The sequence below is a fragment of the Arachis ipaensis genome, chromosome B10 (genome assembly GCF_000816755.2).
Source record: "Arachis ipaensis cultivar K30076 chromosome B10, Araip1.1, whole genome shotgun sequence".
NCBI lineage: Eukaryota > Viridiplantae > Streptophyta > Magnoliopsida > Fabales > Fabaceae > Arachis > Arachis ipaensis.
In genome coordinates, this window is record NC_029794.2 from 84,069,645 (window position 1) to 84,086,451 (window position 16,807).

The window sequence follows — 16,807 nt, forward strand, 5'->3', positions numbered from 1 at the left end:
TTAATTTAAGTTATGTTTTTGCGGTAATTATATATTTGCCATTATTATTATATATTATAGTGGTCATTATTACTATTGCCAGAAAATTATCTTCCTTTTTACTTTTAATTTTAATTTTTATAAATTATTATAGTGGCAATTGTAGTTATGGCCGCTAAACTCTTATTCTTATTTTTTTCTTATCTCATCCGTTAGTCAAATAGAAATCACGAAAAGAGAAGAAAGAAAATTTCCCTTTCCACCACGCGCCGCTTCCTCCTTCACCTGCGAGCTTCCCCAAACCCTCTTCATCCCTTGTTTCTCTTCACTTTCTTGCTCTCTCTTTTCTTCATCAATGAAAGATTGATTTCGCTACTGGCCTAGGTTAACTCGTGTAACCATTGCCATCGCCGACCACCACCACCACCACTGTAACCATTGACGATAGCTGCCATCCATCATCCTACTCCTTGGACTTCGTTTCCATCCGATCTGCCTCAGATTCGCATCTCTGTCATTGTTTGTTCATCTCAGATCTACGTCGCCAAGGGCTTTCAGCCACCGTTGCTGCTCTTATCGCAACACCACACCTCCGTCGCTTGCACCGCCACCGTTCTTGCATGTAGACGCACAAGATCATCGCCGCCGGTAGGTCTTCTCCGTTTATTTTTTCGATTTTGGTTTGAATATTCAGAAGCATGTGATTCTCTCTCTGTGTTATTACTTTTGCTCTGTTTGCTTACTTGATCCTAATGAATCTGGTAGATTAAGCTAAAATTTAAGTGTTTAAGTGTTTCAGATCCTAATTTTTTGTTTGCTCTGTCTTCTCCGTGCTTGCTTACCTGTGCCGTTGCTGCTTGCTTGCTCCGTTTATATTTGGATTTTGGTTTAAATGTTTGAAATGCTTTCTGTAGAGTTTCATTAAGATTATATTTGTATTATTGCTCAGAATATAAAAATGTTTGAGAGTCTATTTGCAGTAGTAATTGTTGGCAAGGAGTGAGATGTTGATGCTGCATTTTCTAATTCTGTGGTTTTTAGAATATCATCACTACTGGTTTCATTGTCTTTAAATTACTCAACTAACTATCTTGGGAGAAAATATATTCATAGATTCAGATTATGAACTGCCTTTTCAATTAGTAGAAGATTATGAACTATATTTTCAATTTTCATGGTTAATAAGTGAATATAACAGAGAAAACAATGTCATAAGTGAAGAAATTAAGCAAAAATTGTTTCTTCTTTTTGCCGTTAATTTTTGTTTGTGGGAGGGTTTCTTAGGATTGGGGCTTCTTCTTCACACAGCAAATCAGCTTCAACGAATGGGAAAGAAAAGAGAAACAAAAGAACTTGCTTTGAGTTTTTGGTTTGGAAGGGGATTTGAAAAAAATAGCCAAATGATAGTTTGCTTATTAGTTTGTTACATTGTTGGTTTTGAATGATAGTCTTTTAAAAGTGTTGATTACACTATGCATAATATGCTCAAATGTGATTGAGTTGTTGCAGGTTGGGGTTATGGCTTTTGTCACAGGTTGAGCCCTCAGAGATATTTTTGAAATCTATATCGAATGAAGTCACTAGCGTCAAAGTCATTTACCCTTCAAGGTTGGTGCCGCAGCCTTGCTTTGATGCATACTTGCTTGGTTTTGGAATAGTTTAGTAGTTTACTACTCTTAATAGTAGATTCGCCTTCGATAGTTCGATATATGTTTATTATGCGGTTGATATGTATGGCAATGTTGAGTTTGATTCCTGTGTCTGAGCCTTTAAAGAGTTGCTTAGAAACCTTCCCTGATATATGACAATTACAATGTTATTGCAGTCTAAATGCACAACTTGTTCGCCGAAGATTAGGACATATTGCTCTGAGGTAATTCTCCCTCTAACACCTGTTTAAAAAAAAAATCAGCAAAAGTTGATGGTGTTGGAACAATAATTTAATATGAAATCTGTTAGTGTAGCTTCCAATTTAATTATGTATTTAAATCTTCATTGTCATATGAACTATTGTCTCATTTACAGGGGAACAATTATCCACCGAAAATACTTATATGCTACAGTTTCATTGATTCCATTTTTCTCTACACTGATGGTATGTATGTGCTCGGTGGACTTGTGTTTGCTCTTTAATATCTATCTTGGCTTCAATTGATGACCATTCTTAATTGTACATTGTAGGTTTTACCTTTTCCTAATATCACATTCTTCTGGGTTTCATTTCGGGCTTATTCTCATTGGAGAGCCCTTCAGGTTTGTACTACTATTAGATTTGCAATGCACTTGCAGTTTATTATTTTCCCTCTATAATAATTTATGGTAATCTGTCTGTTTTAAAAACAATGTCATAAGTGAAGAAACCTGTTTTTGCTTTTTTTTTTTTTTACTATCTTTTTTGCATGATTTGTTTGTATTCTTAATGCTTTGGCATGTATCGAAATGGTTGAGCTCACAAATAAATATGAATAGATTTAATAAAATAATTAATATCATAAGTGGCAACAAGATATTAAGCTAATGTCTCGTTTTTCTTTCTTTGAAAAAAAAATACGAATGGATGCAATCATGCAGCTTGTAATTGTACATAATTGATTCTTTATTATTTATGATTTATGAAGGAAGAAAGTCCAAGATGGTTGTTAGTATCTTGCTAAGATAAGACACATTACTGAAAAGAAATTGCAGGTGATCTAATGAACATAAACAAACACTGCAAGGTTATTGTTTATTGACTTCCTCGTTTTATAATTTTCCTTTAATTCGTCTGTTATTACAAGGTTAGCCTTATGTTGCGTAAACAAGAATCTTTATGTCTATGATATATCCAAGACAGTACCATAGGAGATTTAAAATTTCAAGACAAAAAAAGCTAAGATACACAAACCAAAGCTATTAAACAAAACATTAAAACTATATATAAAATTTAAGCATACAATCAAATCATCTATGTATAGTTAATTAGTTACACAGAGTTAAGATACATGCATTCAAATTATTCCCAACTTGCGTGGATTGGCTAAGCTTCAAGAATCAATTAGGAATTCGGAACAACGTGTACTATTGTATGTGAAATAGTGGAAAACTTCTAAAATGAATTAACTTTTAAATTTATTATCTACAAATTTATCTAAATACATCAAATTATCTGTGTAAAAAGGAGCAATTCTATTTCAATGTCATTAGTTTGTTGAGTTAGTTTTATATCACTTTTTTTTATTGTATTCTTGAATAGTTGACTCTAGGTTCTTGTATTAGTTTTTAACTTTAGGCCTTTTATTTTTCTAATGTGCAGTATATAAATAGCACACATGTAAATTCTACTAATGCCAATTATATTCTGCAGAATCATTTCATTTTATATTCACTGCAAATTTTTTCTTTTTCATTCTTCAATTAGAACCTCTTCTATCTTTACGTTCATTGCTAAAACTTCAATATGGTATTATAGAGCTCAGATTCTGAATCCTCCAATCCGGTTTAATATAGCTTTTCTAATGAATTGCAGGATATGTAGGTTTAATATAGCTACATTATGAAAAGCTACATAATGCCATTAGCAAACTTAAGCAGCAATTCCCTTCAGCAATGCTTAAGCTTTCCAGATGAAATTGCAGGGACAAAGTCAGAGGTATTTATTGCTTCTCCTAGATTTATAAATCAATATATACGCATGTTTTTCTTTGTGTTAGCTTGACTTGGATGCTGTGTTTATCAATTTGTTTTACTATCAGTTAAATGAATCAGATATCACAAGGACATACCTTAGCAATGTATGTATTGTAGAACAGTTGCACAAAAATGAATTGGGGTATGCACTTCTTGAAAAATCAAAGCTAGTTACCTATGATTGGGTTAAGATATAACATAGCAATTTTCACCACTTCATGAGCAAAATTAATTTACTATGATTACTAGCTGTGCTTAATCTGTTAAAGTGTTAACCGAGTTTTTTCCTATTCATGAATAATAATAATAATAATAATAATAATAATAATAATAATAATAATAATTATTATTATTATTATTATTATTATTATTATTATTATTATTATGCAGAGTATCTCACTGCTTTTTTTCTTTCTATATAGAATGAAAGAGAAATGTAAGACTCTTAAGTCTTACCTTATCTCTAAGCTATGTCTACAACAATTTGACTTCTTTTTATTATTATTTTAAGTTGAACATCCTAAGAACTTAAAAGAATTGTTAGAATATGGCACTTATCTTATTAATCAATTCAGTAGGAAAAGCAAGAAAAAGTTTCCTTTGTATAGTACGTAGAATATATTGTATTGGAATAATATTAAAAGTGAAGAGTACCTAAATGTTCTCTGTGTCTATCATTTTGCTACTTGCTAGAGACACTTGGCAATAATTCAATTAGATGCTTTTATGAATGAATAATTTCAGTCATCAAAGCTGATAGAGTTTTCAAGATTGATACTACCGATCGATTATGGAAATTTAAGAAAAGTCCATTGATGGAAAACTAATAATAAAAAATTTTGATGATTATTAAAAGAATTGAAAATTGAGTTATGAAAATTAATAATATTCACTTTTTAAAAAATCAAATTATTCAAGCATAGTAAAATTATTGTTACAAATTATAAGAGTTTCTAAAAAAGACCAATTTTATATTTTTGGTTTTTGTTGATGTAGTTCCAATGGCAACTTTGTGCTCGAGTTGGACTTTGAGCCTTTTAACATATCATTTTCCCGCCCAACACTTAACAAGTCAATTGGAAATGGCGTTGAGTTCTTTAATGGCCACCTTTCCGCTAAGTTTTTCCGTGGTAAGGAGAGCATGCAGCCATTGCTGGAGTTCCTAAGGCTTCATAGCTACAATGGAAAGGTATGCTCTATGCACTTCTGACAACAAATTCACAAATTTTTTAACAACAAAAGATGATTGGCACCATTGGTAAAGCAATAAAATGACCTTGTATCTTAAAAGACGCTTGCTGAAATGATGATCACTTAGGTGGGACAATAATCTGTAACTATCTCTGAAGATATTCTTTGGAAGGATCCCTATGGTCTTCAATATGGTGATCCTTTCTCCCATGGTTACTTTGCTCAAGACAATGTCTTGGGATACCCTAATACTAGTGGCCAGGTTATTTGAGAACTCTAGATCATATGATAAAATTTGTAATTCTATTTTCGTGTTAACATTTTATTCCTCAATAATGTTAATTGGCATAAACTGTTCTTGATTCTATAATCAGGTTGTTTACATCTTGGATCAAGTTCGTGCATTGGAGAATGAGATGCTCAACCGCATCAACAAATAAGGCTTGGACATCACCCCTCGCATTCTCATTGTATCTCCCTATTCCAGATGTAAATATTTAGCTGACTTGTATATAGTGAATCGATTTTCACTAACTTGAGCCTGTGATTGCTTTTAAAATGGATTTTCACCCCGTGATTTTCATTAATATTTAACCTATCATTGGGATTGGTTTATAGCCTAACTTAATGTAACATAGTTATAAGCTTGTAGCATTTTTTATTATTTAGATTTGTAACATGATTTATTACTTTTCAAGAGAAATTTGTGTATTAATATTTTGAGTTTAATGAAATATCCATTTTGTAGTAATTAATTTCAGTATATTTATATTATGCATAGTAATAATAATTGTTGGCATAAATAATTGAGATTCTAGAAAAAAAAGTAGTTCGTTATTTCTAAGAAAATGAGTATAATATAACTAAAACAAGTCTTAAGATTTTAGCGGCAATAGTGATGACAACTACAAGTAAATAACATTACAATTTTAGAATTACTTTTAGTAGCCATATAAATTGCCGATAAAATGGGTTTTGGCGGCAATAGTAATGGCCGCTAAAAATGAATAACATTGCAATTTTAGAATTATTTTTCGTGACCATATAAATTGCCAAGAAAATGGCCACTAATAGTTATATACTTTTTGCGGCCATTAAAAAGGTCTTTATCGGCAAATGTTATAATTTCCGCTAAAACCTTTTAGCGGCAAAGCATAAGACGGCTAATGTCTAATTTCTGGTAAATGTATTAGCGGCTATTTTTATTGCTGCTAAAATTACCAATGTTTGATTGAATCAAGACAAGCATGAAATTCTCAGTTAAACACTTACTTATTGCCTAAAAATGCATGAAAACCAAGTGAAAACTAATGAAATAGGCTTGTGAAACTAGCCTAAGATGACTTGTCCCCAAACTTAAATCTTGCTTGTCCCCAAGCAAGAAAAGAAACATGTAGTACATTTTGACAAACCAAGGTGAGAAGAATAGCAAGCCAATATTCATGGTAGGCTAGTTTTCTATGCATGCTACAATCACAAAAGAAATGTAAATGATTGATGCTTCTATCTAGCTCATTTTATGAAATCTTTTCCTTATGTTTCTTCCTTAAAAACAAGCTTTACATTCTCTTATTAGCTTCTCCTTTTGGGTGTTTTACCCCATGAGTTGATAACAAAGCTACGATTCTAAATGCTTTGTTTTCAAGTATTACCACTTGATACATAAGCACCACAAGCATTTAATTATAGGACTTTATTAAGCTCATTTGTTTCTTTTCTTGACTCTCTAATCATTGATGCTCAGAGCCTTGAGCTTTGAGCGAGTGCTTTTTACACTTTGAGCCTAGCCTTGACTTCTAAGAGTTTTGTTTTCAAGCTTTTTACCTGATACATAAACACCACAAGTACTTAACAAATGAATTGTCATTGGTACTCAGAGCCTTCAGCTTTCTCATTCTTTCCCTTTTTATTTCTTGCATTATTTGCATTTGCTTCTTTCAAGGTTTTCATGATTTCAAAAGATTTCACAAAATGTCCTAGATGAAAACTTCAATTAAATAAGATCTAATTCAATTAAGAAACAGTTAACCATACTAGCCTTCCAGTACTTGTATGCACATGCTAAATTCTTCTTTAATGACCTTGTTTGTTTATGATCATGATACTTTACTGCTTTGAACTTACAAAACTCGAGTTGGTAGTCATGGTGGCATAGCAACATGTTACAGATCAAAATTCCGGCTATGCTTTATTCATACACATATGTAAATAGAGAAGATAAATACAATCATGCAATTTAAAGTGCTGGAAACAAATGAGAGGAAAAGGAACTTTACAATCTTGTAATTCATCTTCTCTATTGTTGTCATTTTCCTCTTATTCTTCCCTTTCCCTTGCCAAACTTAGAATGCTTGTCATCCTCAAGCAACAATTAGAACAATGGCTATGGGGCTAAGAAAGATCATGAATGTCTTACACAATAAAACATTAGTAGTACGTGTGTTTTAAGCAAGCAAAATTAAAGATAACAATCAAGACACATGAAACAGAGACATTGTGATTGCAAACATAAGAGGGTGTGCATGATACATTGCATAAAGAATGAGTGGCACACCAAACTTAGTGTGACACTCTCACTTGGAATCGATGCAAGTATCTAGTAAAGATTGGAACCAAATTTTGTTGCATAGCAACACCAAACTTAGAATGCAACCATATGTCAATTTATTTGAACTAAAACTAAACACAAGGAACTGTTATATGTTCAATACAATCACCAAGCCAAGAATCTGTCATGAATAAAGATCTCTTGGTGATGTATTAAGAAAAATAGTTAATAAAAGAAAGCATTAAAAACAAGAAAATGACTACAACAAAGAGAAAACTACAACTGTCCAACTAAAAAGAAAAATAACTTTACAAAGGACATTACGCGTACGCGTGACCTGCGCGATTTGCAAAATTAACAGAAAACGCTGGGGGCGATTTCGGGCCACGTTTTGACCTAGTTTTCGGCCCAGAAACACAGAACAAAGCCAGGGAACATACAGAGACTCAACACACATCTTAGACATAATAGACATACAGTTTTAGATACATTAGGATTACTTTTAGTTTTAGATCTGAATCTAGAGAGAGAATTACTCCTCCTCTAGTTTCTCTTTATATTCCTAGTTATTGCTTTTGCTTTTGGATATTGGAGAGTCATTACCTCCGTTGAAGACATTATTCTAGTTTTTTTACTTTGTCCCTTATTCTTCCATATCCTTATTTATTTTATTTAGAATTCTAATTGGATTATTTTCATGGATTGTTGATAAAGAGATTACTTTTACTTTTAATTAATTTTTAGTCTCTATTTTATTTTAATTAAATTATTATGTCTTCTTATATTTTTCTGAGTATTATATTCATGCCAATGGAGTAGATTTCCCAAACTTGACATGAGGGTTGATTAAGAGGAAACACATGAGTTGGAAGGCTTAAGTGTTGGTTAAATTGGAAGTTGTCGGCTAGTTCTGTATTTACTAACGTTTGACCTTCCCAAGGGAGAGGACTAGGATTTGTGAATAAGGATTAGCTCAATCACTTGACTTTCCTTTATTTAGTAAGGGTAAACTAAGTGAAAACAACAAAATTTTTGATACTACACTTAAGAGATCTCAACAAGGATAGAACTTCCAATTAATCATTCCCCCAAGTCAAGGCTTTTTATTAGAATATTAATAATCATTCTTAGTTTTATTGCTTTAATTTATAATTGTTTAATTGCTCATTATTCAAACTCAAACTCTCTTGAAAATTCCTGATTAATAAGTTAGCACCCTTTCCTGCAACTCGTTGGGAGATGACCTGGGACTCATACTCCCAGTATTTTTATTTCTAAATTTTGTGACAATTTTTCTAAATTGACAAGGCGGATCTTAGCTGGTTAAGAACTATACTCTCAATACATTCTCTATATTGTTTTCTTAATTAGCCAACTTCTGCCTGCACGTCATGCATCCTCAAGCAGGAGCACTTCCACTTCTCTTGGTGACTTGTAGCCATGGTACTTATTCACTCTATGTCCATTCACTTTGAAAGTTGTGTCACTTTGAAGGTCAAACAATTCTACCACTCCATAGGGCTTTATCTCCTTCACCTTGAAGGGTCCTTCCCATCTAGAACGGAGCTTGCCAGGCATAAATCACAGCCTCGAGTTGTAGAGGAGAACCTCATCACCTTCATAAAAATCCTTCTTCCAGATGTGATGATCATGAAAGGCTTTAGTTTTCTCCTTGTATATCCGGGCATTCTCATATTCCTCCATCCTCAACCACTCGAGCTCCTCTAGTTGTAGTTTTCTGGCCACACCCGCCTTGGTGAAATCCATGTTACACTGCTTTACCGCCCAATAGGCTCTATGCTCAGTTTCCTCCGGAAGGTGGCATGCCTTACCATAGATGATTCGGAAGGGATTCATCCCTAACGGAGTCTTGTAGGCCGTCCTATACGTCCATAGTGCATCTCCAAATCGGAAGCTCCAATCCTTCCTTTGTGGATTTACCACTTTCTCCAAGATTCTCTTAATCTCCTGGTTGGACACTTTTGCTTGCCCGTTGGTTTGTTGGGGATAAGCAGTGGCAACCTTATGCAATACCCCATAGTGCTTGAGCAGTGCCTGTACTTTCTTGTTATAAAAGTGGGATCCTTGGTCGCTCATGATTGCCCGTGGCGACCCATAACGGCATACAATATGATTTCTAATAAAAGAAATGACGGTATTGGCGTCGTCAAGGCGTGTAGGTATTACTTCTACCCACTTTGACACGTAGTCAACCATAAACAGAATATATAGATACCCACTTGAGTTATGAAACGGTCCCATAAAGTCAATGCCCCATACATCAAATATCTCACAGAACAACATAGGTTGCTGAGGCATCTCATCCCTTTGGGACGTGTTTCCCGACTTCTGACACTGATGGCAAGACACACAGAAAAGGTTAGCATCCTTGAATAAGGTTGGCCACCAGAATCCACAATCCAACACCTTTTTAGCTGTCCTTTGTGGGCCAAAGTGGCCACCACATTCGAACGAATGGCAAGCTTCAAGAATGGGTTAAATTTCAGATTCTGGGACACATCTTCGAATTACTTGGTCCACGCCCCTCTTCCACAAGTGAGGATCATCCCAAATGTAGTATTTGGAGTCACTCCTCAACTTGTCCCTTTGGTTTTTAGAAAAGTTGGGACGGAAGATTTTCGCAACCAAGTAGTTCGCTATTGGGGCAAACCAAGGAAAGCTATCCGACATAGCATGCAAACTATCCAATGGGAATGAGTCATTGTTTGGAAATGGGTCAAATTTTAAATTCTCAAGGCGGCTTAGATGATCCGCAACCAAGTTTAGAGACCCACTCCGGTCTCTAATCTCAATGTCGAAATTCTTGCAAAAGCAAGATCCAACGTATGAGTCTAGGTTTTGCCACATTCTTTGTCAATAAGTACTTTAAAGCTGCATGATCTGTGTATACCACTATCTTCGACCCTAGAAAATAAGATCTTAATTTATCTAAAGCATAAACAATGGCTAGGAGTTCCTTTTTCGTAGTCATATAATTGGATTGTGCTGCATCTAGTGTTTTAGAAGAGTAAGCAATGACATAAAGGAGTTTACCATCGCACTGTGCAAGCGCGACACCTACAACATGGTTTGACGCATCGCACATTATCTCGAATGGCAATGTCTAGTTGCGGCCTCGCACAATCGGTGCTGTGGTAAGAACTATCCTTAGCTCTTCAAACGCTTTCACACAATCACTGTCAAACTCAAAATCCACATCTTTTTGGAGTAGGCGCGACAATGGCAAAGCAATCTTGCTGAAATCTTTGATAAAGTGCCTATAGAATCCTGCATGTCCCAAAAAGGAGCGGACCTCCCTCACAGATGAGGGGTGAGGTAAAGTGGTGATAACATCGACCTTGGCCGGGTCTACAGATATGCCTTCACTAGATACCACATGTCCTAACACTATACCTTGCTTTACCATAAAGTGACATTTTTCAAAATTCAAGACAAGATTAGTGTCAACACATCTAGCTAGGACCTTGGCCAAGTTTTTTAAGAAACAATCAAATGAGGTTCCATAAACACTGAAGTCATCCATAAAGACTTCCAGACAATTCTCCATTAGATCAGAAAAGACACTGGTCATACACCGCTAAAAAGTAGCAGGTGCATTACATAGTCCAAATGGCATCCTCTTGTAGGAAAAGGTGCCAAAAGGGCAAGTAAATATTGTCTTTTCCTGATCTTCAGGAGCAATGTGAATTTGGAAGTAACCAGTGAATCTATCAAGAAAGCAATAATGGGATTTACCCACTAAACGGTCCAACATCTGGTCGATAAAGGGCAAAGGGTAGTGGTCCTTTCTTGTAGCGGCGTTCAACCTCCTATAATCGATGTACACTCGCCACGCATTTTGTACTCTCTTAGTGACCACTTCACCATCACCCTTTTTAACCGCAATGATGCCCGATTTCATGGGAACAACCTGGACCAGGCTCACCCATTCACTGTCAGAAATTGGGTATATGATTTCCGCATCAAGTAGCCTAGTGACCTCCTTTTTTACCATATCAAAGATGGTCGGGGTTGAGCCTCCTTTGCGGTTGCCTAACCGGCCTAGCTCCCTCTTGGAGAAATATACAATGCATGCACTTGCGGGGGTCAATCTCCACAATATCAGCTAGGCTCCAACCAATTGCCTTCTTGTACTTTCTTAGGACATCTAGGAGCTTTTCTTCTTCCTCACTAGAAAGCTCACTAGCAATAATGACTGGAAACTTTTGGGTGTCCTCTAAGAAAGGATACTTCAAATGAGATGGAAGAGGCTTCAATTCACTCTTTGCCTCAAGTTGGGGTTCCTTTTCATCAAGCTCACGGAGTTCACTCTCAACAACTTTCTCTTGTTCATCTTCTTGGTCATCCGTCTCTTTAACAATAGGGTAGCATAGCTTGTTGTGGTCTTCTTCTTGCACTTCTGCTACCACTTTATCGATTACATCACATCGGAGAACGGAATGCTCTTTGGGAGGATGCTTCATGGCTTCTTCCAAATTGAACTTGATAGTTTTGTCTCCAACCTCAAAGGAATATGTGCCGGTGAAGGCATCTACCAAGTAGAACAGAGGATGAGCTTCTATTTTCTGTTGGAGGCATTTCAAGGATATAAAAGTCAACTGGAAAGACCAAGTCCTTGATTGCCACAAGTACATCTTCTACTATTCCCATCACAGTGATCACACTCTTATCGGCTAAGGCAAACTTTGCCGCTGACTTCTTTAATGGAGCTAAATTCAATCGCACAAAGATAGAAAGTGGCATGATGCTTACGTAAGCTCCTAGATCACACATACAGTCATGAAAAGTGCATCCGCCAATACAACAAGACATCAAACAAGGTCCAGGGTCACCACATTTCTTTGGAATGGGTTCCGTCAAGGAAGAAATTGAACTACCCAAGGATAATGTCTCCAACTCTCATATCCTATCCTTGTGTGTGCACAAGTCTTTCAGAAATTTTGCATACTTCGGAATTTGTTGGATAGCATCAAGAAGCGGTATGGTTACCTCAACTTTCTTGAACACTTGAAGCATGTTCAAATCAAATTCCGAGGTCTTCTTTGCTTTCTTCACCAAGGAAGGGAATGGGATAGGAATGGACTCATCCATTATAGCTTTCCTCTTGGGTTCTTTAAGGGTTACTCCTTCTTCATCATGCTTTTTGTCTACCTCCTCCTCTTTATGTGGAGCTTCAACGACCACCTCTTCTTCATGAATGTCTTCCATGAACCTAGGAGGTATCTCCTCCAATGTAGTCCCCGACCGTAGAGTGATGGCGTTGAGCATGCCCTTGGGGTTTGGTTGGGGTTGGTAAGGAAGGCTAGAAGAGCTTGAGGGTTGGTTGCTATTGTTAGAGGAGGACACGAACATCTTTGAAATCATGTCGGTAAGATTGGCCAATTGAGCGCCCATTTTATCGAATTGAGCCTTGTAGTTATCGTCCCGTTTCTCCATAGCGGCTCTAAGCTCATCAAATTGATTGGTGGAAGATGAAGAGGATTGGTTGGATTGTTGTCTATGGTGTGGTGCTTGGTATTTGGTGTAGTTGTTGTGGTTTTGCTTGTGGTGATTTTGGTTGGCTTGGTGGTTGTTGTTGTTGTGGTGGTATTGAGATGAAGATTGGTTGTTGTTGTAATGAGAAGAAGAGTTGTTCCATCTTTGGTTTTGATTGCTCCCTTGTGCATTATCCCTCCACCCTTGATTTTGATTACTACCATGAGAGTAGTTGTTTTGGCCTTGAGAAGGATAGGGCGGACAGTTGTTATAGTTCACATTGGCCATGACAAAGGCATGCTCCTCTTGAATTTGATGGCATTGATCAGTGTAATGTGTGGTGCTAGAGCACAAACCACAAATTCTAGGAGGGCCTTCAAGTTGAGCAACTTGAGGTGGGGCTTGGATGGCTTGGATGGAGTAGTATTCCTTTTGATCTTTTTGTTTTTGCGTGAGGATAGTGGTCATGTCCCCAAGTGCCTTGGTTAAGCTTGCTTCGGAAGGGGATGGTTCTACCACACCCTTGAGAGGATTACTTCTCACCCTTACATGTTGTGTAGCCTTGGCAACATCATTTATCAATTTCCAAGCTTTTTCCTCCGTCTTGTTCTTTGAAAGGGAACCGCCACTAGAATTGGTGAGCAATCTTCTATCTTCCACACAAAGACCTCCGGTGAAGTAACTACTGAGCAAGTGAGTGTTCAATCCATGGTGTGGACAAGATTCCAATAGCCTCTTAAACCGAGTCCAATACTCATACAAACTCTCTTGGTCCTTTTGCATTATACCCGAAATCTCCTTTCGGATGTAATCAGTCTTCTCCGGTGGGAAGAATTTATCTAGAAACTCTCTTCTCAAGAAATCCCAATTGGTCACAATCTCATCCGGTTGTGAATAAAACTACATCTTTGCTTGTCCTTCAAGAGAGAAAGGGAAGGCAAAAACTATAATAGCCAACTCATCGGCTCCATGCCTTCGAGCCATAGAACAAGCAACTTGAAAGTCTCTTAGATGTCGGATGGGGTCTTGACCCGGCAACGGCGCCAAAAATTTGATGGCCCCGAAGACTATGTTGGTATAGAATTTCTCAATAAAATCCTGTTGCAAGTATAGCTCTACCCAACAACAATCCTCAAGTCAAATTTAGAAAGGAATTGGTTGTCACAAGTTCAACCCCAATAAAAGTAACCGAAGTATTCAAACCTCGGGTCGTCTCACAAGGAATGGGCAAACATGTGCTTCAACATTGGTTAGAAATCCGGGGTTGTAAGTCATGAGCAAGAAATTAAACTAGGAATCTTAACAAGCAAGTAACCTTGGAATGCAAGAACTAATTCAAACAATTAGAGAAAAATGTAAATAATTCCAAACTCATAAAATAACATCCAATGTAATTCTATTCTAAACTAAACAAGTAACTATAACTAAGACAAAGCCATCAAGATTTTTGGGTTTTCAAATATGAATGATAAAAGAAACTCTTGGCTAAGCATGGGAATTGAGATCGCCATCCTTGTCTCTATATCAAACATTGACAATTATGAGGTACCAACCCACTAAGTCTACTTCTCAAAAGCCTTAAGTACGTATTGTCTACTCCTAGGCTTGAAGTACGTTAAATAGGTTTGATCACATCAACCCATAAGTCCCACCCTATCTACTAATTAGATTAGTAGTGGGTTAGTGTCAATGGGTATCAAATTGATCACCTAGGATTCTCAAATTACCAATTCAATGAGACCCAATGACTCAAGGTCACTCAAATCCCTTAGCTTATGCCAAGAGTAAAGAAAACTACTCCATAATTAAAGGAAACATTTCATCAAAGACATGGTAAGCATTAACAAAAGACATATTCAAATTGCAATTAAATTGGAACTAACAAGTACCCACTAACAATTATCAACATACAATCACTCAAACAACACAATTAATCATGGAAATCATCAATGCAACAATAACAAATCAAGATCCACAAGATTCATGAATGGGTATAAAATGATAAACAACAAGGAAACATAAAACTAACACAAGATCTAAACAAAATTATACTAGAGAATTCAAATAAAACAATTAAAACTAGTAATTAACAAGATCCAATTCAAAATTCAACAAGGGAAGATCAAATTAAAGCTAGATTTAGAGAGGAACAAGGATTTCTCTCTCTCTAGAAGAACAAAGAACCAAAACTAGCTAAAAATTGTGTCTATGTGTAAAATGATTCATCCCTCCTTTCCCCCTAGCATCCTTGGGTTTTTTCCATGCAGAAACAGCTTGAATTTGGGCCTGATGAGCCTCAGAAATCGCCAGGCACGATTTCCTTTAATGAGGTCACGTGCAACTTTCTGTGCGTGCGCGCCATGCGTGCGTGCGCGACCATTGCTTTTGTGATCCACGCGTGCACGCCATGTGCGCACGCGCGTCGGTGGGATTTCTCTGATCCCCGCGGATGCGTCCATTCTTGTGCGCCACTTCCAGCTATCCACATCCACGCGTGCGCGTGAAGTGCGCGTGCGCGCGCATGCTGGAATTCCCAAAATCCAAATCTTCATGTTCCTTCCTCTTGTCCATGCTTTGTTTCTCTCCTCTAGGCCTTTCTTGCCCTATAAACCCTGAAATCACTTAAAAAATACATCACGGCATCGAATGGCAATAAAAGAGGATCAAAATATGGCAATTCTAAGGCAAAATAAGCATGTTTTTCACCATAAAGCAATATTAGAAAGAGAACACAAAACCATGCAATTCTAGTGAATAAGTGTGAGAAATATTGACAAAACCCCCCAATTTTACACAATATAAACCACAAAATTGGGGTTTATCAGGGGTTTAAGTATGTATGATGTGTGAATTTGAAGGTGGTAAGGAGGGGTATTTATAGGGTAAGAGAGAGGGGGAATTCGTGTATGGGGGGTGGGTTTGGGAGGGAAATGTTTGAATTTGAATGGTGAGGTAGGTGGGGTTTTGTGATGGATGGCTGTGAGTGGTAAAGAGGTTGTGGGGAAGAGGGTAGGATTTGATAGGTGAAGGGTATTTGGGGAAGAGTGTTATGGAGAGGTGTGAGGAGGAGAGAGAGTGAGTTGGGGTCCCACAGATCTTGAGGTGTCAAGGAATTCTGCTCCCTGCACTATTCTGGCATTCAAACACCCTCTATGTGCCAATTCTGGCGTTAAACGCCAGCTCTTCTACCTTTCTTGGCATTAAACGCCAGTCTGTTGCCCCTTTCTGGCGTTTAATACCAGCCAGACACCCTTTTCTGGCGTTAAACGCCCAGAGTGCTGCCCATTCTGGCGTATAACGCCCAGAATGCTGCCAGACTGGGCGTTAAATGCCCATTCTACTATCTTTACTGGCGTTTAAAACGCCAGTAAGCCTGTCCTCCAGGGTGTGCTATTTTTAATGCTGTTTTTTATTTTGCTTTAATTCTGCAGCTATTTTTATGACTTCACATGATCATCAATCTAAAGAAAACATAAAATGACAATGGAATATAAATAAATATAATTAAATAACATTGGGTTGCCTCCCAATAAGCGCTTCTTTAATGTCAATAGCTTGACAGTGAGCTCTTAGAGAGCTTCACAGAGACTCAGAGCTTAATGGTGGCCTCCCAACACCAAACATAGAAGTTGAGTGTGGGGGCTCTATTTGACTCTGTATTGAAAGAAGCTTTTCATGCTTCCTCTCCATGGTTACAGAAGAAGATCCTTGAGCCTTAAACACAAGGTAGTCCCCATTCAATTGAAGGACTAACTCTCCTCTGTCCACATCAATCACAACCCTTGTTATGGCTAGGAAGGGTCTTCCAAGGATGATGGATTAATCCTCATCCTTTCTAGTGTCTAGGATTATGAAAGCAGCAGGGATGTATAGGCCTTCAACCTTCACTAAGACATCCTCTACAAGTCCATAAGCCTATTTTCTTGA

General features: G+C 37.0%; 1 protein-coding gene across 5 annotated transcripts; it reads left to right on the forward strand.

The window, feature by feature from the left end:
• LOC110268085 (sucrose synthase-like) lies at positions 211 to 5,548 on the forward strand. Of its 5 annotated transcripts, none has more exons than XR_002356141.1 (7): positions 211 to 627; positions 1,489 to 1,587; positions 1,805 to 1,852; positions 2,005 to 2,074; positions 2,161 to 2,232; positions 3,485 to 3,607; positions 4,642 to 5,548. XR_002356141.1 is itself a non-coding variant. In XM_021113989.1 (4 exons), the coding sequence occupies exons 2-4, from the start codon at positions 3,582 to 3,584 to the stop codon at positions 5,274 to 5,276; spliced, it is 285 nt and encodes a 94-aa protein (XP_020969648.1). In that variant the 5' UTR covers positions 2,082 to 2,232; positions 3,485 to 3,581; the 3' UTR covers positions 5,277 to 5,548. The 5 variants fall into 5 exon arrangements, 2 of the variants coding, with proteins under 2 accessions (XP_020969648.1, XP_020969649.1); XR_002356140.1 differs by lacking the exon at positions 211 to 627 and having other exon boundaries at positions 1,251 to 1,587; positions 4,642 to 5,098; positions 5,211 to 5,548; XR_002356139.1 differs by lacking the exon at positions 211 to 627 and having other exon boundaries at positions 1,251 to 1,587.